The following is a 24,584-nucleotide window of genomic DNA, read 5'->3' as shown; positions in this document are numbered from 1 at the left end:
CTTTGCAGCAGGCAAAGTAAACAGATCTTGACGCGCTCTTGTTCTGGACAACGTCATATATAAGGGTCATATGACTTCCCTCGCTATGATTATGGGAGTTTAAAAGTAGAGTGAGCCAGTTACACACTGTAAATGTCGATACTGTCATATGGCAACAGTTTCAATTAATTGTCACTTTGCATTGGTCCTGATATGGCATGGTATTTGGCTTTCGGAGTACAACAATATTGGGTAAGGGCCGTCGTGTCTAGTTCGGAATCAAAACGTTCACAATCAGACTCAGAAGTTAACAAGCGCTAGCCTGCTCGCTAGCTAGATTGCTTGGGCTGCTGTCTCAAGGAGGCAGACCGGAATCTTGTTAGGACAGCCTGTGAGGACACCGCACCCATCTGACGTGGTAGTCCCGTGTAGTTCAGTTGGCAGAGCATGGAGCTTGCAATGTCATGGTTGTAGTTTCTATTTCCAATGGTGACCAGTATGACAATGTATTAAGTCAAATGCATCAGGGTAAATTATTCCCTGCCTATGTTCTGCCAGGTTTTTTGGGATTAATAAACGAATTCATTAATATTTTGATCAGTTAAAGCCAGGCACTTGCTTGATTTATGTTTATCTAGTGCAATGGCAACAGTAAAGAGCAAAGTCATTCTTGTCTCTGACAACAGTATGTTTTCCCTGTGTGACTTTACTAGGCTGTGTGAATAGGCTATTTAATTAACGCAAACATGTTCAGTCAAGTGAAGAAGTCTTTCGTACACTTAGCGTCACTGCAAGCTGAGGACCTATCTGAAATAAACATATACAGTTGAAGTTGGAAGTTTACATACACTTAGGTTGGAGTCATTAAAACTTGTTTTTCAACCACCCCAGTCTTGTTAACACACTAGTTATGCCAAGTCTGCTAGGCAGCCGTCAAACCGTTCCTGATGCGTTCTGTCCCCTAAAGGTGAACTTACTTTGGTACAAAAAGTGCAAATCAATCACAGAACCTTGTGAAGATGCTGGAGGAAACGGGTACAAAAGTATCTATATCCACAGTAAAACGAGTCATATATCGACTAACCTGAAAGGCTGCTCAGCAAGGAAGAAGCCATAAAAAAACCTCCATGAAAAAGCCAGACTACGGTTTGCAACTTTACATGGAGAAATGTCCTCTTGTCTGATGAAACAAAAATAGAACTGTTTGGCCATAATGACCATCATTATGTTTGGAGGAAAAAGGGGGAGGCTTGCAAGCCAAAGAACCCCATCCCAACCGTGAAGCACAGGGGTGGCAGCATCATGGTGTGGGGGTGCTTTGCTGCAGGATGAACTGGTGCACTTCCCAAAATAGATGGCATCATGAGGTGGGAAAATTGTGGATATATTGAAGCAACATCTCAAGACATCATCAGTCAGGAAGTTAAAGCTTTGTCTCAAATGGGCCTTCCAAATGAACAATGACCCCAAGCATACTTCCAAAGTTGTGGCAAAATGGCTTAAGGACAACAAAGTCAATTTGTTGGAGTGGCCATCACAAAGCCCTGACCTCAATCCTATAGAAAATTTGTGGGCAGAACTGTAAAAGTGTGTTCGAGCAAGGAGGCCAACAAACCTGACTCAGCTCTGTCAGGAGGAATGGGCCAAAATTCACCAAATTTATTGTGGGAAGCTTGTGGAAGGCTACCCAAAATTATTGACCCAAGTTAAACAATTTAAAGGCAATGCTACCAAATACTAATTGAGTGTATGTAAACTTCTGACACACTGGGAATGTGGTGAAAGAAATAAAAGCTGAAAACATTCTCCCTACTATTATTCTGACACTTCACATTCTTAAAATAAAGTGATCATAACTGACCTAAGACAGGGAATTTTTACTTGGATTAAATGTTAGGAATTGTGAAAACTGAGTTTAAATGTATTTGGCTAAGGTGTATGTAAACTTCTGACTTCAACTGTACATTGTACTTGTCATTGCTAATGTGAAATATGAGAATTTTTTTATGCTTGAAATAACTCCTCCCATATTCTTTACAAATGTTATATTATCTAAAGTACACATGTAATTTCATTGAGGCAGAGATGTTTCTTCTCAGCATTTAAGTACAACTCATCTTGAAGGTTCCGGTAGTTGCATTTCATCAACACTAGAGGGCAGTGTTGTATAGTCCTGTGCTTGTATCTCAAATTATGTAAATCAAATCCTAGTAATCGATTCTCAACTCAAGTTTGTCTGGTTTTACAGACTGTTATGTTCTGTTAATTACTGATGTCCCCTTTAAGGATGGAGCACCCTTGGTCATGCGCAGTATTGTTCTATGTTATTCTGGTACTAACTAGTTTGAGAAAATGTGAAGCTCCAGTTCAATTGCTTGTATTCCGAGTCTTTCTTATTACATAAATAAGTACTAAGTGTTAAGACACTACAATGGCGACGAGGATGATTACCTGCAGTGTGCATCACGAATACAGATGGAGTTCGTAGGAAGAGAGGAAGATTTTGACCCTGTAGCACAACAGCTAGCAAGCAGTGAAAACGAGGGGAGAGCTGACGAGAACGAGGCGGCAGATCAAAGACCCGTGGAGCCGGAGGTAAAGAGAATGGCTAGCATCGGAAAATAGATGTGTTTGATGACACGCAAGAAAACTGGGCAACTTACATGGAACGACTGGAACAGTACTTCATTGCAAACGACATTGCTGATAACAAAAGAGTACCAGCGTTGTTGAGTTTAATTGGCCCAAAAACATACAGTTTGCTAAGAGATCTGACTGCCCCTCTGAAGCCCTCAAATAAAACATTCACAGAGATTGTGGAGATATTGCAAAATCACCTATCACCTAAACCACTCCTCATCGCGGAACGTTTTCGTTTCCACAAGAGAGATCAGAATGAGGGGAGGGGTTAGTACATATGTAGCAGTGTTGAAGAAACTGTCGGAACATTGCCAGTTGGGAGAGAACCTAAATGACACATTAAGGGATAGATTTGTTTGTGGACTGAAACATGAACACATTCAAAAACGTTTGCTCACGGAATCAGAGCTCACGTTTGCAAAGGCTGTTGAAATTGCTGTGGCTATGGAGATCGCGACTAAAGATGCATTTGAGTTGCAAAGTAAAAGAAGTACTGACCTGTCACAAATTTCCCTGCACAAGTTTTCACGCAGTCGACAGCGCCCCGTGTGGCCGAAAAATGCAACAGGTGTGACAGAGATGGTCACAGAGCAGAGGATTGCCGTTTCAAAGACGAAATTTGTCACAAATGCAGTAGAAGGGGGCACATTCAAAGAGCATGCAAAGCAAAATTCAGTCACAACAGGAAAACTGAGAAAATTAAAGGGTCTGTGAATGCACTAGCAGAGAACAGTGGCAGTGATTCAGATGAACGATTAATTGGTACAATGGAGTTAAACACAGTGACTTCTCCCAGCAGTAGCATAATATGGGTGACACCAGATATCGAAGGCAAACCCCTCAAAATGGAGCTGGACACAGGATCTGCAGTGTCTATAATTTCCACTACTGTCTACAATGAGCATTTTAAGGCTATCAAGCTGAAGAACACAAATGTGTTGCTGAAGACATACTCAGGAGAGATTGAGCCCAATGGGGGTGTTGCAAGTCAGAGTGCATTATGGGGGGCAAACACAGCAGTTACAGCTGTATGTGGTGCCTGGAACTGGCCCCCCATTATTTGGCAGGGAATGGCTTTCAAAAATAAAGCTGAATTGGTGTGACTTGAAAATGCTCCACACGTCCAGTCCAAAGAGAAAGGCACAGACCAAACACTGGAACACTTGCGGAAGAAATACAACACAGTTTTCAGTGATCAGATGGGAACAGTAAAAGGCTTCACAGCAAAACTTGTACTAAGAGATGATGCAACCCCAAAATTCTGCAAAGCCAGATCTGTTCCATACTCCCTGAGACCAAAGGTGGAAGCGGAAATCGATTCTACAGGGATCCTGACGAAAGTGGACAGAAGCGAATGGGCCACACCCATAGTTCCTATTGTGAAGAAAGACGGGTCTGTTAGAATGTGTGGGGACTTCAAGGTAACTGTGAATCCAATGTTGCATGTGGACCAATACCCCTACCACGTCTGGATGACATCTTTGCTGCACTAGCTGGTGGGAAACACTTCAGTAAAATCGATCTGAAACAGGCTTACCTGCAGCTACCGGTTGAAGAGAGTTCCAAACAGTACCTGACAATAAACACACACAAAGGTCTATACAGGTATAACCGCCTGGTTTTTGGCATTGCATCAGCCCCAGCCATTTGGCAACGAACTATTGACCAGATTTTGCAAGGAATCCCAGGAACCCAGTGTATCCTGGATGACATGATCATAACAGGACGCACCGACAAAGAGCACCTGGCTAACCTGGAAGAGGTCCTGAAAAGACTGAAAGAGTATGGTCTACAGGCAAACTTAAAGAAGTGTGAGTTCTTCAAAGACAAGATTGTCTTCTGTGGATATGAGATTGACTGCAATGGATTGCACAAAACACAGGACAAAATCGAGGCAGTGGTACAGGCACCACGACCACAAAATATCACAGAAGTGAGATCTTTCACGGGACTGATCAATTACTACAGAAGATTCCTCCCAAACCTTTCAGCAGTACTCCAGCCTCTAAATCAGCTCCTGGAAAAGAATAGGACATGGCGGTGGACAGAGCAGTGTGAAAATGCATTTCTGGAGGCAAAACGGCTCATAACATCTGAACAGGTCCTGATGCATTACGACCCTGAAATGCCAGTGAAGTTGGCTTGTGATGCGTCCCCTTATGGATTAGGGGCCGTCCTTTCACACACACTGAAAGATGGGTCAGAGAGGCCAGTTGCATTCGCGTCACGAACATTGAATGATGCAGAGAAAACTACTCACAAATCGACAAAGAAGCACTGGCACTAGTGTGGGGCGTCAAGAAATTCCACGCATACCTATATGGCAAGCGTTTCACACTGGTTACAGATCACCAGCCGTTGCTTTCCATTTTCAGTCCAAAGAAAGGCATTCCGACAATGACAGCAGCCAGGTTACAGCGATATGCCCTGTTCCTTGCCAGTCATATGTATGACATTGAGTTTAAGCCGTCATCCCTCCACACAAATGCAGATGGATTATCCAGACTGCCGTGTACAAGAGAAAGACAAAGGAGGGTGGATGCAGTGGACATGTTCCATACCGCTCAGCTTGAGGCACTACCAGTCACAAGCACAGTTATCAAACAGGAGACAAGGAAAGATGTGACCTTGTCAAAAGTGTACACCTACACCATGTCAGGATGGCCAGCTACTGGCAGAAAGGAGCTGACTCCGTATTTCCAGCGGAGAAACGAAATTACAACGTACCAAGGATGTTTGATGTGGGAATGAGAGTCATGATACCCCAGAAATGCCAACATCTAGTCTTGCAGCAACTACATGAAGGTCATGTTGGAATTGTCAAAATGAAGCTGCTCGAGGAGCCACTTCTGGTGGCCAGGTCTGGACCAACAGATAGAAAATATGGCAAAGAACTGTAGTGGATGTTTGGAAACCCTTCACATGCCTGCTCCTGTCCCAGTCCACCCATGGGAATGGCCCGCAGAGCCATGGCAGAGAATTCATGTGGACTACGCTGGTCCCTTTGAAAAGCACATGTTTCTGGTTATAGTTGATGCCCATTCCAAATGGCCAGAGGTGTTTTGCACTGACTCCTCCACCTCAGCTCAGACGATAGAGTGTCTCAGAACAACGTTTGCACGCTTCGGTTTGCCACTGCAGCTGGTAAGTGACAACGCGCAAGCTTTTGTAAGTGACGAGTTTACAAGATTCATGTCAGTAAATGGAATCAAACACTCAACCTCAGCTCCGTACCACCCTGCCACCAATGGGCTGGCAGAACGCTTTGCAAACCCTAAAGCAAGGACTCCGTGCAGCAAAACGAGACGAAGGGACTTTGCAAACAAAACTGGCCAAGTTCCTGGCCTCCTACCGAAACACCCCACATGCCACGACAAATGAAAGCCCAGCCGCACTGATGTTCGGGAGGCCTCTCCGCACACAGCTGGACATCATGAAGCCAAACAGGCGTAATGAAGTGCTGAACAAACAAGCCAAGATGCTCTCCGGTGGCCGGGAGCGCCATCTCCAAACAGGACAGGAAGTGATGGTGCGAGACTACAGAAGAGGAGGAAATGGACAAGAGGGACCGTACACACACAAACGGGACCCAGAACTTACCAGGTTCAAGTGAGCCCAGACATAATGTGGCGGCGTCACATTAACCAAATGCATTCCACGGAAAACAGCACAACAAGAGAGAGAGAACAGGCACAGAGAGCTCCTGAGAGTGACACACAGGGAACTGTAGAGGACGGTGGGGCAGTAGAGACCCCAGGCTGAAAGAAGGGAACGTGTTGATGAAGGTGCTGCTATAGCAGACGCTATAATGGAACAAGCACACACTGAGGATGTTCAGGAGCCTCCAGACAATCCGAGGCGCTACCCAGAACGAAGGCACCGTTGACTAGACTTATAAACAAACAAACAAAAACGAACTGTTCAAGTTCAAATTAAAAGATGCAAAATAACTACAAGAAGTTCTGGGAAATGTTTCAGTTGTGGTTTGGTAAAAGTAACTCTGATTGTATAAGAGAAGGAATGTTATGTTCTGTTAATTACTGATGTCCCCTTTAAGGATGGAGCACCCTTGGTCATGCGCAGTATTGTTCTATGTTATTCTGGTACTAACTAGTTTGAGAAAATGTGAAGCTCCAGTTCAATTGCTTGTATTCCGAGTCTTTCTTATTACATAAATAAGTACTAAGTGTTAAGACACTACACAGACCCTGTCTTTACTTTGTTACTACAACCCCTCCAGCGTTTCTCTCATCTTATCAAGTAGCATAAGCTGCCATATGTTGTCTAATGGTATAGAAGACCCATTCTCATTGAAAAGCAAGTCTAGGACGCAGGTGATGTGGTCTATGTGCCCTATTTATATGCTTTCCGTTTTAGTTTAATTTTTACATCTTTCAGTTTTGTACACCAAGCTTCAAATGGCTAAAAATACAATATTTTTTGGTTATGGAAAATATATTTCACAGCGGTTTAAATGGTACAATGATACTATACTTGCTTGTTTTATTACTGAAACTGAAATAAGGTGCGATTTCTGCGTAGTGTATCTTTATTAACACGTATCATGAGCGTTGAGACGTACCAAGGATGGTTGGAAGTGGCCCGAAGCTTTTTCTTATTTTTTTTCTTCACATGACTAACAATCTACGGACACATTTACCCACTGATAATAAGTCAATTGTTTGTGAGATGAAAGTGTTTTGGACATAACTCAAATGTGTGACCGGTGCTTTTACTTTAAAGAAAAAAGTTCTAAACAGTTTTGCTGCAGATCTTGATTTCTTTGAATGCAGTTTGTCTATTTTGCTTAACGTTTAATGCAATATGAATTCAAGATAAGTGTATCATGAGTAAATAAAGTTGAAACAACCAGGTATCTCCGTACTCCTACGGCCATAACCATGGACCCTCCCACTCCCACCGTTAGCCGTTTCCTCCACCGCCTCCCGCTGGTTCACCCCGCACCCCCTGGGCTCCAGCTAACGCCGCCAGGTGTCTCTATGCCCAGAATGGAGGGTTCTTTGGTACTAGGACTGGGGAGTGTTTGAGGAATGTAGTCAGTGACGGGATGCAAGTGAGGGACAGCCGAGGGGAGCAGAATGCCCAGTTTGGCATCAGGAGGGACATTACACTGTTTTTTGGGTAAGAGCTGCCGGTCTTGTAAAATTTCCTTCTCAATCTCTCTCTACTCAATTTGAGCTCCATTTGTGGTTGTAATAGCTAACATAAATTTGCACTTCATGACTTTTTCTAGACAAATGCTGTCAAGGCTTGTAGTTGAGTTTGTGGAACATTGATCCTGGTATCATAAAATATGAAGTTCTTATGTTTATAACCCTATCGCGTAATATGACGCCTACTTTGGAACATAACCAATTAGATTAGAACGGGACTCCCTGTTCCCTGGAGAAGTGTTGTGTTGACCTGTCAGTCATTCTGTGTAGAGTAATGGCTCTAACTTGGAATGTTCCTGTTACCCAGATAAGGGTGTTTACGTTCATGCATGTTTGATGGGAAAAATAAGAGCAGTGAAAAAAGCAGTGGTCCCTGAACCAATAAAACCAGCCACCTGGAACAGATGGCTGCTTGGTTGTTGTGGCGTGGCTGATGTAATATTGTATGGGCAGACTCACCAAAGCATTCAATGTGTCCAATGTGCCCCCACATCTCACCCTCCCCCCCCCATAGATTTTTCATAGACCAGAGCCTGAGGGCTGTCAACACTAAGATATTTAACTGTCACAAACTGAAGTATAAACATTTCTTGTGGAAGCCAACAAAGCTAGCCAGGCAAAAAAAATTATAAAACATATTTTACCTTTATTTAACTAGGCAAGTCAGTTAAGAACAAATTCTTACTTTCAATGACGGCCTAGGAACAGTGGCCTAACTGCCTGTTCAGGGGCAGAACAATAGATTTGTACCTTGTCAGCTCGGGGATTTGAACTTGCAACCTTTCGGTTACTAGTCCAACGCTCTAACCACTAGGCTACCCTGATGTGTACGGAGATTTAGGATGCACTTGAGCTTTTGGCTGCCTTTTAGAAATGTTTTATCTCACTAGATTGCTGAATGTACCCTTTTTAACATGAGTATCGAAGTATGTGCTCTCATGAGCACATTGTTCCACAGTTGGTTATTCCTTTCTTGAGATGGCACTGGAGGATGTTATTGACTTTTTCCTCATTTTTGTCCCTGATTTTCCCTCTTTACATCCCTGTTTCTCTACTTCTTTCCCTCAAGTTATCGCTCTGATGAGGCCAACCCCATTGTGCAGTTAGTCAGTGGGGTGGTGTGGCTGCTCCGAGACAGCCAGGTCTACATTAACCAGAGCATAGATGCTGAGTGTGCAAGGAGACAGGTCGCTACTGAAGGATACTGAGGATGTCTTCAATTTAGCCATACTTACTTAAAATGCTAGAGGTATGTAGATAGTTAGTATTGACATCTTTTAATATTACTTTAGGTAAAGTCTCCCATTAAGTGCAGATCTAGCATCAGCTTCCTCAACCATTAGATTAGGAAGTAAAAAGCAGGACTGGCTTTACGTTAGCACTTAGCGGTAACTTTGTCCTAGACTTGATGTAGAAATCTGTTTTTGGCTTCACATCACTCATATAACATGGCCATTTAAAACAGAGTTGTCATAATACACAATAAAAAATACATTTAGAAATATGAAGAGACATTTCCTGTGGCACAATTCACTAATGCGTATGGTGAAACACTGTTTGCCCATTCTGGCTAAGTAAAAACAACAATGATGTATTCTATCAATTTCAGCCAGAATGCTTCAATTACATTTTCATGCATTTGATTCCACAGGGAATTTTCACCATGACAGCTGTTGATCACGATGAGGAGGGGAAACTGATCCTGTCTTTTATTTAACTAGACAAGTCAGTTAAGAACAAATTCTTATTTTCAATGACGGCCTAGGAACAGTGGGTTAACTGCCTGTTCAGGGGCAGAACGACAGATTTGTACCTTGTCAGCTCAGGGATTTGAACTTGCAACCTTCCGGTTACTAGTTCAACGCTCTAACCACTAGACTACCCTGCCTGTTCCACATAGATGGGCAGAGGGTAAACATGTAAAAGAGATGGGGGGGGTTACCGGTGTAACTGGTTGAGGGGGAAGTGGAAAGAGGATTGTGGGAGACAAAGGGAATACAGTGGGAGGGAGAGAAAATGCTGGTCAAAGTGAAACAATGCAGGTTTGATAGGAGAGAAGTGGGGTCATTTAGGCATATGAAAGAGATAGGGCTAAGTAATAAGGCTCTGATCAATTCTATTGATCTGGCTTTCTCTGCACCGGTGCAATGAACAAATGACCTCATTGACCTAGAGATTCATGAGTTTGTTAAAAGAAATGGCTTTGAAAAGACCACAAGGGGACATGTCTGTTCATGTCCATGGCCTCTCCACTCAATATCAGGCCATATAAAGTCAATAAATCGTATCTAGTCAGCACAGTCTCTAGGTGCATATCAGTCCAACCACTGACCTTCTCCAATGAATTTACCTTATTTTTCACACAATCGACATTGCTTCAGAAATCCTTATGGATTTGTTTTGCATTAAATGCATGCACCTTTCTCCTATATGGCCTTATGGTACTGTACTACTAGTGGTGTTGTACCAACTGTTCATTCCTCTCTAGCATGACTCTTTGGGAGTTGGCACATTTTCTGAAAGGTCAGGGGGTCATCAACGCCATCAACCTGGATGGGGGTGGTTCCTCCACTTACGTGGCAAATGGCTCATTGACCAGCTACCCCTCAGACCACTGGTAAGCCAAACAGAGAGCTTAAGTCACATGTTCATTGCAATAACATTACAAGGTTTATGTAGCTGCTTTTTGTGACTTTTATTTTAGTCAAATGTTGTTGCTGTTTGACACACTGCAATTTCTATTCATGATATTCATTCTCTCACCTGCTTTCTTTGTCTCCATGTTCCCCATCTCGCCTATCTGTTTCCTCCTTCAGTGTCTCAGACCCCATGTGGTGCTGCCCTCGGCGGGTCTCCACCATCCTGTGTGTCCACCATCCTGTGTGTCCGCCAGCCCCAGTGCCAGCCTGAGGACTGCAGCGGTCACGGGATGTACATCGATGGGCACTGCCAATGCCAGGAGGGCTGGAATGGGACTGGCTGTGACAACCTGGTGTGCCAACCGCCCGCCTGCGGTGCCCACGGTGTCTGTACACAGGGTGAGTGATGACTGGTGAGGAGTGGGTACAGTTGTTCTCTCTTGTGTTCTGAACAAGCTCTGAGGTCACAATGAAATGCCTCTTGCCTCTTTCTTTATCTATTCTTTCTCCTCTTTCTTATCTCATCTCTCTCCTGGTGCAGATGGCTGTGCGTGTGATGCTGGATGGAGAGGGGCGAACTGCGGCCAAGGTAATCAGCCGCTCTCTCTCTCTCTCTTTCTGGCTTGGTTTGTTTACACAACAAGTCTGTAATTTCTCCTGGTGTGAAACATGTTGCTTGTCCCCAGGACCCTATGATTTGTGAAGAATGTACTCTGTCGAGCTTTGGCAATTACGATTGGTAGTTATAACGTCCACATTCCAGGGCAGTACTTTAACACCCCCTAGCCCTCACATTTTCTTTCACTCACTGCACCCTCTCCCAACCCCATGGTCCTATAAAACACTCCTTACTTTCCTGACCAAACCTGTATCCTACCTAAAACTTTATACAGTGAGGTCATGTCCTCATATCCTGTAATACTCCCTCCAAAATCTACAGTATCTGACCGTCCACCGATAACAGCTTACTTGTGTCTTAACTTATTTTATCTCTCTCTAAGTGTGTGATTTGGGTTTCTATGGTGACGGCTGCACTAACGGGGTCGTGTGACCCTGTTTACGGTGGCTGCAGCTGCCCCATTGGTTTCCATGGTAAATCCTGTGAACAAGGTGTGTTTATACATGGGTGTGTGTACTGCTAGTAGTGTGGCAGGATAAGTGTGTAACTCTGCTTGATTGGTGTACACCTAACAACCTTTTATGATCCTCCAAAGCAAATTCGTAATCCCCTCTCAATCTCTAATTTCTCTTTCCCATTCCCCGACATTCCCTCACCTGTTTCGATAATGGCACCTTGGCGCACTTCCAATGTTATGCCTTATTCCTAGTCTCACAAGGATAACGGTGATCAACAAAAGCTTTCCCAGTGGTCCGGCTAGAACATTCCCTCTCTGTACGAGTTTTGCCAATAGTCTCGCTTCAAATCTCTGAATGAACAGCTGGAACGCATTAGCTCTAATAGGCTAAGCCTACGTTACATCACTTCCTTGGTCCTCTGATGACCAAATCCTGGCCACCTTTTGCTTTGGAGATTAAATGAAGCTTTTGTTGAAGTCGTATTGTCTGTCAGAGCCTTTTCACTCTTCATGTACATCATTGCTGTAGTTCCCATGTATTATGGACTAGTTATATGTATATGTGACAATTACATATGGTGAACAGTATCTTCAAGTCCCTTAGAAGGTCTAGGAAACCAAAACATTGGTACTAACCCCTGATGTTGCAAGCTAGAGCAGTGGTTTTCAAGAAGGAAGTTTCTTAACTTTAAAGCTTTATTGTATTTTCCAGTGACATCTCATCCTGTTTCCTTGGTGTCTCTTACATCCCTTCCTGTGTTCCCCTCCCCACACAGTGGTATGAGGCCACCCGTAACACCCGCGCCTGCTCTGAGCACTATTAGTTGCAGTAAACGGATCACAACATACTGCATAAAGAGGTTTACAAGCCTCTTCATGATGTCTGCACCTCAATCTCTAAAGAGTACTAATAGTTTCATAGTTGTCATCCTGTAAAGTGTCTTGTACAGTTTGTGGACCACGTCATTGAAAGCCTGCTAGCATAGGTTTTCTGTTTTATTGGTTCCCCATCATTACATGGTACAGACATTCAGGATATGTTTCAGTTGGCTGTATGTAGTCTAGGGCTGCCCCCAACAACAACAAAAATAGAGTTTGACACACCTCGTCTGTACCTTCGACCAATCGATTGGTTCTATATTTTTAAACGTGTATATTTCCATATAGACACATCCTATGTATTTTGATAAAATCAACCGTATGCATTGAGCTTGTCTGACACTTTAAGCTCACTGTTTGATTAAATAAGACGCAAATGACTCTAGAGGGAGCCAGACATCTAGATAACCAGAAGAAAAACCTTAACCTGACCCAACCATCCCTCTCCTGATGGCTTTTTCAGATTCTGCCTTTGTTCTCCTGAAGTTGCCGGTAATAGGCTGCATGAGGAGTCGGCAAACTTTTTTTTCATGTGGAATGCCAATTTATCTTACCATATCTACCGATCTGTGTGCCAGTTATGGTTTTCATATGCACATTTATAATAACCTTTTATTTCAATCATTGTCATGTGGTTAATCAAAATGATATCTAAATTAAAATGATACAAACCTTAAAAGTAATTTCTATTGCCATTGGTCAACTATGTAAAAATAGCCTACATAAAGCCAACAAATAAAAACATTGCAGCCTGCCGGTAGAAAATATCCTATAAATGATATTGGCTATGCATGGCTTTTCTGCAATGAACTTGAAACATTGTATTAATTTGGGTCTGGTCTGAAGCTTGCTCTAGCAAACTTGCAACATTGTATAAAATATTCTGGGCCCTCTGTTTCAGGCTCCTGTGAGCTCTGGACAGACACAGCTGTAGGCTATTTGCGCACCTCAAATTTCCTACTGCTTGAGCTCCAGCACCCAGAATGAGACCAGGACCTATTTCAGTCCAAGGCAACCACTGATGAGAAGTAATCGGGTAGGCCTATTCAATGACGTTTCCACTGGATCAGAGCATGACATTTTTCCATTCACACTGAGTTGTATTCAGAAGGGAGAGAGCTGGAAAGATTTTTAAAATATATTGAGGGACTATAGTCATTCTCAATGCATGTAAAAAATACTTTGTTTGCTTGCTGTTCGAGGTGAAAACATTACTTTGAGAAGCTCCACAGCTCCACAGCTTAACCTCCACAGTGGTGGTTAAGCCAATCAGAAATACTATCAGATCCCCAAATGGGCACATTTATATGCTTAAAGTTGTCCGCAGGCCAGGTAGCCTATAGGTCTAATTCTAAGCGTAATCAGGTGCACGTCCTTACTCAACATCGACAGGAGCGCTCCAAACAAAAGACAGTGACTAAATTGACAGAACTCGTAAATGGGTTGAAATAAGCCAAAACTTGTTCCTCACAAGTGTTGCATAGGTTGTGCGCTCTGCAAACAATGTGTCCACGCTGATAATGGGAACGCTAAAAGGAATAATATATTGAATGCATCAACAGAAATTACCGTAGCCGAACAAACATTGTAGATTAGCAATTCATGGCAAATGTACAAATGGTGATCTATGTAATGAGGAATTGATATACACTAACAATCAAACACAAACGATTCACACAATGAAGTTATGAAACAATGAATGTGCACAAATTGGTGGAAGAGCGCATTCTGGAGAGAGAAGCGCATCTGGGTGCTTCGTGGTCAATCCGAAGTCTGCATTGGCCATGCAGTATCTACGGAGATACGGCCTCTGCAGAAGTCAGGGCATTCATACTACTTCCACTTCGCGGTGAGTTTGTGTTTAGACAGGATGTAACGCTCCCATCAACCGTCAACCAATCATGTCAATGTGGAGCTATACAGAGCCCTCCATATTGTTACATTTGTCAGGTACGTGGCCTCTGCGTGCCTCCGGAGGCACCGTTAATTGCCTCACACGGAGTCTCCGACCACATTTTCGGATCAAACATACATTTATTTAGTCTAAGCCACTTTTTAGTCTAGTCTTAGTCGACCAACAGCCTGTCGACTAATTGGGGTCAGCCCTAATGTGGTCGTCCTGTGTGTCTAGTGTTATGTTTTTTCGTTGTAGTACAAATCAGGAAGGTTTATCTCCGAGATGATCTCAACTGTCCCAGCACACCCAGACTCATTTCCCTTCCATGTATTACCTCATTTCATCTCTTCCCCTCTCTTGTTCCTGTCTGTCATTTTACCTCCCTCCTTGTTCGTTACTTGTTGGCCTTGATTTCTCAATTCAAAGGGCTTTATTGGCATGGGAAACATGTTAACATTGCCAAAGAAAGTGAAATAGATCATCAAAAATAAACACTGAACATTACATTCTCAAAAGTTCCAAAGGAATAGACATTTCAAATGTCATATGGCTACATACAGTTGTAACAATGTGCAAATTTGGTGAAGTACAAAAGGAATAATTAAATATGGGTTGTATTTACAATGGTGTTTGTTCTTCACTGGTTGCCCTTTTCTTGTGGAAACGGGTCACAAATATTGCTGCTGTGATGACACACTGGTATTTAACCCAATAGATTTGAGAGTTTATCAAAATTGAATTTGTTTTCACATTTTTGGTTTGTCTGTGTAATCTGAGGGAAATATGTGTCTATGGCCATACATTTGTCTAGTGTTAGCCCCGAATAGCAGCACTGTAGAAACTATTACACTCAACGGAACGACTTGATTAGTGTAGTGTAAACAACGCAGCCACTGCCAGCTAGCCTACAAAGTCAACAACGCAGCCACTGCCAGCTAGCCTACTTCAGCACTGTATCATTTTAATCATTTTAGTCAATAAGATTCTTGCTACGTAAGCTTAACTTTCTGAACATTCGAGACGTGTAGTCCACTTGTCATTCCAATCTCCTTTGCATTAGCGTAGCCTCTTCTGTAGCCTGTCAACTATGTGTCTGTCTATCCCTGTTCTCTCCTCTCTGCACAGACCATACAAACCATACAAACGCTCCACACCGCGTGGCCGCGGCCACCCTAATCTGGTGGTCCCAGCGCGCACGACCCACGTGGAGTTCCAGGTCTCCGGTAGCCTCTGGAACTGCCGATCTGCGGCCAACAAGGCAGAGTTCATCTCAGCCTATGCCTCCCTCCAGTCCCTCGACTTCTTGGCACTGACGGAAACATGGATCACCACAGATAACACTGCTACTCCTACTGCTCTCTCTTCGTCCGCCCACGTGTTCTCGCACACCCCGAGAGCTTCTGGTCAGCGGGGTGGTGGCACCGGGATCCTCATCTCTCACAAGTGGTCATTCTCTCTTTCTCCCCTTACCCATCTGTCTATCGCCTCCTTTGAATTCCATGCTGTCACAGTTACCAACCCTTTCAAGCTTAAAATCCTTATCATTTATCGCCCTCCAGGTTCCCCTCGGAGAGTTCATCAATGAGCTTGATGCCTTGATAAGCTCCTTTCCTGAGGACGGCTCACCTCTCACAGTTCTGGGCGACTTTAACCTCCCCACGTCTACCTTTGACTCATTCCTCTCTGCCTCCTTCTTTCCATTCCTCTCCTCTTTTGACCTCACCCTCTCACCTTCCCCCCCTACTCACAAGGCAGGCAATACGCTCGACCTCATCTTTACTAGATGCTGTTCTTCCACTAACCTCATTGCAACTCCCCTCCAAGTCTCCGACCACTACCTTGTATCCTTTTCCCTCTCGCTCTCATCCAACACTTCCCACACTGCCCCTACTCGGATGGTATCGCGCCGTCCCAACCTTCGCTCTCTCTCCCCCGCTACTCTCTCCTCTTCCATCCTATCATCTCTTCCCTCTGCTCAAACCTTCTCCAACCTATCTCCTGATTCTGCCTCCTCAACCCTCCTCTCCTCCCTTTCTGCATCCTTTGACTCTCTATGTCCCCTATCCTCCAGGCCGGCTCGGTCCTCCCCTCCCGCTCCGTGGCTCGACGACTCATTGCGAGCTCACAGAACAGGGCTCCCGGGCAGCCGAGCGGAAATGGAGGAAAACTCGCCTCCCTGCGGACCTGGCATCCTTTCACTCCCTCCTCTCTACATTTTCCTCTTCTGTCTCTGCTGCTAAAGCCACTTTCTACCACTCTAAATTCCAAGCATCTGCCTCTAACCCTAGGAAGCTCTTTGCCACCTTCTCCTCCCTCCTGAATCCTCCTCCCCCTCCTCCCTCTCTGCAGATGACTTCATCAACCATTTTGAAAAGAAGGTCGACGACATCCGATCCTTTGCTAAGTCAAACGACACCGCTGGTTCTGCTCACACTGCCCTACCCTGTGCTCTGACCTCTTTCTCCCTCTCTCTCCAGATGAAATCTCGCGTCTTGTGACGGCCGGCCGCCCAACAACCTGCCCGCTTGACCCTATCCCCTCCTCTCTTCTCCAGACCATTTCCGGAGACCTTCTCCCTTACCTCACCTCGCTCATCAACTCATCCCTGACCGCTGGCTACGTCCCTTCCGTCTTCAAGAGAGCGAGAGTTGCACCCCTTCTGAAAAACCTACACTCGATCCCTCCGATGTCAACAACTACAGACCAGTATCCCTTCTTTCTTTTCTCTCCAAAACTCTTGAACGTGCCGTCCTTGGCCAGCTCTCCCGCTATCTCTCTCAGAATGACCTTCTTGATCCAAATCAGTCAGGTTTCAAGACTAGTCATTCAACTGAGACTGCTCTTCTCTGCATCACGGAGGCGCTCCGCACTGCTAAAGCTAACTCTCTCTCCTCTGCTCTCATCCTTCTAGACCTATCGGCTGCCTTCGATACTGTGAACCATCAGACCCTCCTCTCCACCCTCTCCGAGTTGGGCATCTCCGGCGCGGCCCACGCTGGATTGCGTCCTACCTGACAGGTCGCTCCTACCAGGTGGCGTGGCGAGAATCTGTCTCCTCACCACGTGCTCTCACCACTGGTGTCCCCCAGGGCTCTGTTCTAGGCCCTCTCCTATTCTCGCTATACACCAAGTCACTTGGCTCTGTCATAACCTCACATGGTCTCTCCTATCATTGCTATGCAGACGACACACAATTAATCTTCTCCTTTCCCCTTCTGATGACCAGGTGGCGAATCGCATCTCTGCATGTCTGGCAGACATATCAGTGTGGATGACGGATCACCACCTCAAGCTGAACCTCGGCAAGACGGAGCTGCTCTTCCTCCCGGGAAGGACTGCCCGTTCCATGATCTCGCCATCACGGTTGACAACTCCATTGTGTCCTCCTCCCAGAGCGCTAAGAACCTTGGCGTGATCCTGGACAACACCCTGTCGTTCTCAACTAACATCAAGGCGGTGGCCCGTTCCTGTAGGTTCATGCTCTACAACATCCGCAGAGTACGACCCTGCCTCACACAGGAAGTGGCGCAGGTCCTAATCCAGGCACTTGTCATCTCCCGTCTGGATTACTGCAACTCGCTGTTGGCTGGGCTCCCTGCCTGTGCCATTAAACCCCTACATCTCATCCAGAACGCCGCAGCCCGTCTGGTGTTCAACCTTCCCAAGTTCTCTCACGTCACCCCGCTCCTCCGCTCTCTCCACTGGCTTCCAGTTGAAGCTCGCATCCGCTACAAGACCATGGTGCTTGCCTACGGAGCTGTGAGGGGAACGGCACCTCAGTACCTCCAGGCTCTGATCAGGCCCTACACCCAAACAAGGGCACTGCGTTCATCCACCTCTGGCCTGCTCGCCTCCCTACCACTGAGGAAGTACAGTTCCCGCTCAGCCCAGTCAAAACTGTTCGCTGCTCTGGCCCCCCAATGGTGGAACAAACTCCCTCACGGCGCCAGGACAGCGGAGTCAATCACCACCTTCCGGAGACACCTGAAACCCCACCTCTTTAAGGAATACCTAGGATAGGATAAAGTAATCCTTCTCACCCCCCTTAAAAGATTTAGATGCACTATTGTAAAGTGGCTGTTCCACTGGATGTCATAAGGTGAATGCACCAATTTGTAAGTCGCTCTGGATAAGAGCGTCTGCTAAATGACTTAAATGTAAATGTAAATACATTTGGCAGGAGGTTAGGAAGTGCAGCTCAGTTTCCACTTCATTTTGTGGGAAGTGTGCACATAGCCTGTCTTCTCTTGAGAGTCAGGTCAGCCTACTGCGGCCTTACTCAATAGCAAGGCTATGCTCACATAGTCAAAGCTTTCCTTCATTTTGGGTCAGTCACGGTGGTCAGGTATTCTGCCACTAGGTATTCTGCCATTCTAGTTTGTGCTTTTTATTTTTTATTACTTGACACATTGGAAATTTATTTTTGTTTTCTCATGTGGTTGGGTCTGATTGTGTTGGACCAACTTGCTTAGGGGACTCGTGTTAATTTCTCTGTAGGTGATTGCTTTGTTATGGAAGGTTTGGGAATCACTCACTGTCGGTCTCCCTCTCCCTTACTCTGCTGGTTGTGTCGCAATGTAGGGCATAGCAGGGATGTGTTCATGAGCTCTCAGGCACATGCAGACTGGAATCTCACTCCTCAGCACACTGCATTGTTTATCTCAGTGCATCACACAGAGATAGTGGATCACACTATCTCTGCTATTTACTCTAGTTCTATGTTGGTGGTGTTTTTATGTGTGTGGGTTGGAACATATCAACGCAACACTACACTGACTCATTCCCTCTGACTTTCTCGTGTGCTATAACTCACCCCCTCCCGCAGTCCTTCATCCTATGTCCTCTATGGTTGATCACCCCTTTCAGTCTCAATGTAGCCCAGCACAGTGCTCCTTATCAGGATGATGAGCTGACTGGCCCTCACCATCTACTGACTGCCTGGCTGCCACTCACAGCACACGTGCAGGAGTTTAAAATATTTAGACCCCTGTGAAAGAGGTGGGGGGGCTTAGTCTGGTCATGTTGGGATGTATGTCACAAACTAGAGTAACCCTAAGAAATCCCCAGTTTAATTTATTAATAGCTTGTTTACACTAGTATGTAAATGTACAGTGCCTTCAGAAAGTATTCATACCCCTTAACTTATTCCATATTTTGTTGTTATAGCCTGACTTCAAACAGGATTGAATATACTTTTTGGGGTGACCCATCTACACCCAATCCCCCATAATGACAAAGTGAAAACTTGTTTTTAGACATTTTTGCAAAAATATTTTTGTTAAATACAGAAATATTTCATTTACATAAGTATTCACACCTGTGAGTCAATACTTTGTAGAAGCATCTTAGTCTCTAAGCTTTCCACACCTGGATTGTACAACATTTGTCATTTTAATTTCAAAAGTGTAAGTCAGCCACATTCACCGTCTTCTTCATAAGCAACTCCTGTGTAGAATTGGCATTGTGTTTTAGGTTATTGTCCTGTTGAAAGGAGAATTCATCTTCCAAGTGGCGCTGCGGTCTAAGACACTGCGTCTCAGTGCAAGAGGTGTCACTACAGTCCCTGGTTTGAATCAAGGGTGTATCACATCCGGCTGTGATTGGGAGTCCCATAGGGTGGCGTGTAATTGGTCCACTGGTTTGGCCAGGGCAGGCCGTCATTGAAAATAAGAATTTGTTCTTAACTGGCTTGCCTAGTTTAATTGAAAAAATATATCTCACTCTACCGGTCAAAAGTTTTAGAACGTCTACTCATTCAAGGGCTTTTCTTTATTTGTACTATTTTCTACATTGTAGAATAATAGTGAAGACATCAAAACTATGAAAAACACATACATAGTAATCCTTCTCACCCCCCCCCCCCTTAAAAGATTTTGATTATCTATTGTAAAGTGGCTGTTCCACTGGATGTCTTAAGGTGAACGCACCAATTTGTAAGTCGCTCTGGATAAGAGCGTCTGCTAAATGACTTAAATGTAATGTAAATGTAAATACGGAATCATGTAGTAACCAAAAGTGCCACACAAATCAAATTATATTTGAGATGCTTCAAATAGCCACCCTTTGCCTTGACAGCTTTGCACACTCTTGGCATTCTCTCAATCAGCTTCATCTGGAATGCTTTTCCAATCTTCTTGAAGGAGTTCCCACATATGCTGAGCACTTGTTGGCTGCTTTTCCTTCACTCTGTTGTCCAACTCATCAATCTCAACTTGGTTGAGGTCGGGGGATTGTGGAGGCCAGGTCATCTGATGCAGCTCTCCTTCTTGGTAAAATAGCCCTTACACTGCCAGGAGGTGTGTCATTGTCCTGTTGAAAAACAAATGATAGTCCCATTAAGGCCAAACCAGATGGGAGTATCGCTGTGGTAGCCATGCTGGTTAAGTGTGTCTTGAATTCGAAATAAATCAGTGTCACCAGCAAAGCCCCATCACACCATAACACCTCCTCCCATGCTTTACTGTGGTAAAATACACATGCGGAGATCATCCGTTCACCCACACCGCGTTTCACAAAGACACGGCGATTGGAACCAAAAATCTCCCATTTGGACCAAAAAGGACAGATTTTCACCAGTAATGTCCATTGCTCGTGTTTATTGGTCCAAGCAAGTCTCTTCTTCTTATTGGTGTCCTTTAGTAGTGGTTTCTTTGCAGCAATTTGACCATGAAGCCCTGGTTCACAGTCTCCTTTGAACACTTGATGTTGAGATGTCTGTTACTTGAACTCTGTGAAGCATTTATTTGGGCTGCAATTTCTGAGGCTGGTAAGTCTAATGAATGTAACCTCTGCAGCAGAGGTAACTCTGGGTCTTCCATTCCTTTGGCGGTCCTCATGGCGCTTGACGGTTTTTGCGACTGCACTTGAAATTTTATGTACTGACTGACCTTCATGTCTTAAAGTAATTTCTCTTCTTAAAGCATTTCTCTTCGCTTATTTGAGCTGGACTTGGTATTTTACCAAATAGGGCTATCTTCTATATACCCCCCTTATCACAACACAACTGATTGGCTCAAATGCATTGAGAAGGAAAGAAATTCCACAAATGACATTTTAACAAGGCAGCTGTTAATTGAAATGCATTCCAAGTGACTACCTCATGAAGCTGGTTGAGAGAAATCTTTTCGCGCTCTTGGCAGTCAAGGCAAAGGCTGGATATTTTGAAGAATCTCAAATATAAAATATATTTTGAATTAACACTTATTTTTGGTTACTACATGATTCCGTATGTGTTACTTCATACTTTTGATGTCTTCACTTTTCTACAATGTAGAAAATAATAAAAAGATAAAGAAAAACCATTGAATGAGTAGCAGTTCTAAAACTTTTGACTGATATTTGAGAAAGAAAATTGTCTGGTGGAAAGCAGGGTTTTGCCTGTGCTAAGCTCCATTCTGTTTTATTTTTTAAAATCCTGAACAAGTCCCTCTATTACAAGCATACCATTAAATTCATGCAGCCACATGTATGCTTAAATGGAGTGGTGCTCAATGTGTTGTATTGGATTTGCCCCAAACATAACTATATTCAATACAAAAGTGAATTGCTTTTCCACATATTCTGCAGTATTAATTTAGTGCCATGTTGCAAACAGGATGCATGTTTTGGAATATTTTTATTCTGTACAGGCTTCATTCTTCTCACTCTGTCGTTTAGATTAGTATTGTGGAGTAACTACAATGTTGTTGATCCATCCTCAGTTTTCTGCTTTCACAGCCATTCAACTCAACTGTGTTTTAAAGTCACCATTGGCCTCATGGTGAAATTCCTTAGCGGTTTCCTTCTTCTCCGGTAACTTAGGAAGGCAGCTGTATATTTGTAGACTGGGTATATTGATACGCAATCCAAAGTATAATTAATAGCTTCACCATGCTCAATGGGATATTCAATATGTACCTACCAATAGGTGCCCTTTGCGAGGCATTAGAAAACCTCTCCGGTCTTTGTGGGTGAATCTGTTTGAAATTCACTGCTCAACTGAGGGACCAATTATCTGTATGTGTTGAGGTAGTCATTCAAAAATCATGTTAAACACTTATTGCACAGAGTGAGTCCATGCAACGTATGTGACTTGTTAAGCAAATCTTTACTTCTGACCTTTAGGCTTGCCACAACAAAGGGGTCAAATACTTATTGACTCAAGACATTTCAGCTTTTCATTTTAAATTTGTAACAATTTCAAGAAGAATTTCAATTTCATTTCACTTTGAAATTGTGTGTGTAGGCCAGTGACCATCTAATTGTCATCCATTTTAAATTCAGGCTGTAACACAACACTGTGTAAAAAGTTAAGTGGCTTGTATTTGCTTGAGGCCATGTTGAGGAATAACAAATTGTCGCATTTGTACTTTGATGGCTGTTTTTTTTTATTTTTAACATCCTCTTTGCATTTTAGTCATTTTCTCTGTCCTCCATTTAAGCTGAGAGTCACAGCTAGTGCATTCAAACAAGGAAGCTGAAGTGACCATCTATAGTTGGTATGATAATGTGAGCATTGTAGTGGTGTGTGAGGATGAGACTTTAGACATGGAGAGTGGTTTCTGTAATTGCTGTTTATACTGTTTCCACAGCTGGCCATTGTCTTGCTAATCAGATGTTTGCAACATGGAGAGAGGAGGAGACACACAAATCCAAGCCTTATCTCTGAGTAAGTGCCAAAGGTCATATCAGCTGAACCCCCTCCCTGCTGTTAACCACCTACAAATCAATCTAACTGCCCTCCTCGCATGCACAGCCACGCTCCCTCCTTTGAATCCCTCTGTCGCTCTCCTATTGTAAATCAATGCAGATGACCATTGTGCAAAACACAACCATGCTATTTTTCACAGCTTGGCTCTGACAGAAATTCATAGTAATTTAATCAATCATATGTTATGCCTCGATGGTGTGACTAACAGCATGTCCACTGCTATGTTTGATGTTCTAATATTTGAATGGACAAACAGTGCAGGGGCCATACGCATTTAACCCCTTACCTTTCATACGCTAGTGAGGGATTGTTTTGAGTTGCAATGGTTTCTGCCAAATGCTCTGTGGAGGGTTTTTCTCCGCAATTGGAGTGGGAGGTTCAAGTTTGTTTATTCATTGCTCATCTTTCTCTGCCTTATCGCTCTTCAATTCCTCCTCCCGTTTTCACTCATCGTCCTACAAATGTTCCTTTTTGGGGAACAAATCAATGAATCCTCTTCTGATAATGATAATAAAAGTGGGTTGGATTTGGATTGAATATGTACATTTTCCAAGCGCTCTACATGCCGCAAATACACCACTTCCAATGCTTAGCTCCCAACGTTTTCCATTTCCCATCTCCCCTGTTCTCGCTTCTCATCCCTCATCTCTCCCCAGGCAGCGCTTGCTCATTGTCACTGGCCTGTTGACCTTTCTGCTGTTGGCCAGCCTGGTGGGTCACCTGATCAAGATGTGTCGGGGGTCCGCGGCTCACCACCCCAGCCGTGTGGACAACTCCTACGTTTCTCCGACAGAGATCAATGGTGGTGTGTGCGGTTCAGGGGTCCGAGGGAAAGGGTCGCAGCCCAACAGAGGAGTATTCGAGATGGAGGACTGACTCCCAGGATAAACTGTGGTCGTCTGCGTGCTGAGGGAGGGTGATGGGGGACGGGTGGGAGTGAGCCTACCCTGTTAGGACTGTCTGGAGAAGCTCTCTCTAACATACTGGAAAGAGGGGACAAAGGTTTAGATAGAGAATGGGTTGCAATCAATAAAGGAGAGGAAGAGATGGAGCCAGGGATAGAGAAGGGCATAAAGAGGTCAGGGAGGGAGGGAGGGAGGGAGTGCAGTGCGGAGGGAGGGAGGGAGAGCTGACAGCCCTCGGATGTTTCACACTCTATCCCTATTTGAAAGAGGGCTATTTGTATTTTCCCTCCGGCTCGTCACTCACCATCTCGTTATCCAGAGTGGATGTAAAGAAAGAGAAACAGCCTGAAAAGAAAGGCATAAAGTAAAAGGAGGAAGAAAATAACTTCTTTCACTCTTTGTACTTTTTTATACTAAATTACTTTTATTGTCCTCCACTATAGATTTTTCTAAGTGACAAAAAAGAAACAATATGCCAACATATTTGATTGTGTCTAATATCAACAGTAGACTATTTGTTTACCAACTAGGATGTATGTGTCCCTATAAGAATAGGTATTTTAAGGGGACATAAACAGAGAAGAGGATTCTGGTCCTTTTATTGTTGGCCACCCTGATGTTTGCAATCCTGTTCCACAAACATGGGATGGATTTATCCACCTGTTGCCATGAGAACAAACAAGTTAAGAACTTTGAAGCCTAGCCA

General features: G+C 44.1%; 1 protein-coding gene and 1 pseudogene across 1 annotated transcript; both read left to right on the top strand.

The window, feature by feature from the left end:
* The first annotated feature begins 105 nt into the window (after positions 1-105).
* Positions 106-24,052, top strand: LOC115103480 (uncharacterized). Its single transcript, XM_029624319.2, has 6 exons — positions 106-231; positions 10,282-10,410; positions 10,610-10,831; positions 10,974-11,021; positions 22,855-22,931; positions 23,630-24,052. Exons 1-6 carry the CDS (start codon positions 193-195, stop codon positions 23,847-23,849), a joined length of 735 nt encoding a protein of 244 aa, XP_029480179.1. The 5' UTR covers positions 106-192; the 3' UTR covers positions 23,850-24,052.
* LOC135563590 (uncharacterized protein K02A2.6-like) lies at positions 2,455-9,001 on the top strand (annotated as a pseudogene).
* Positions 24,053-24,584: the final 532 nt, after the last annotated feature.

This window comes from Oncorhynchus nerka, linkage group LG3 (genome assembly GCF_034236695.1).
Source record: "Oncorhynchus nerka isolate Pitt River linkage group LG3, Oner_Uvic_2.0, whole genome shotgun sequence".
NCBI lineage: Eukaryota > Metazoa > Chordata > Actinopteri > Salmoniformes > Salmonidae > Oncorhynchus > Oncorhynchus nerka.
The sequence above is the reverse complement of the archived record's forward strand: the minus strand, read 5'-3'. Positions and strand labels throughout refer to the sequence as shown.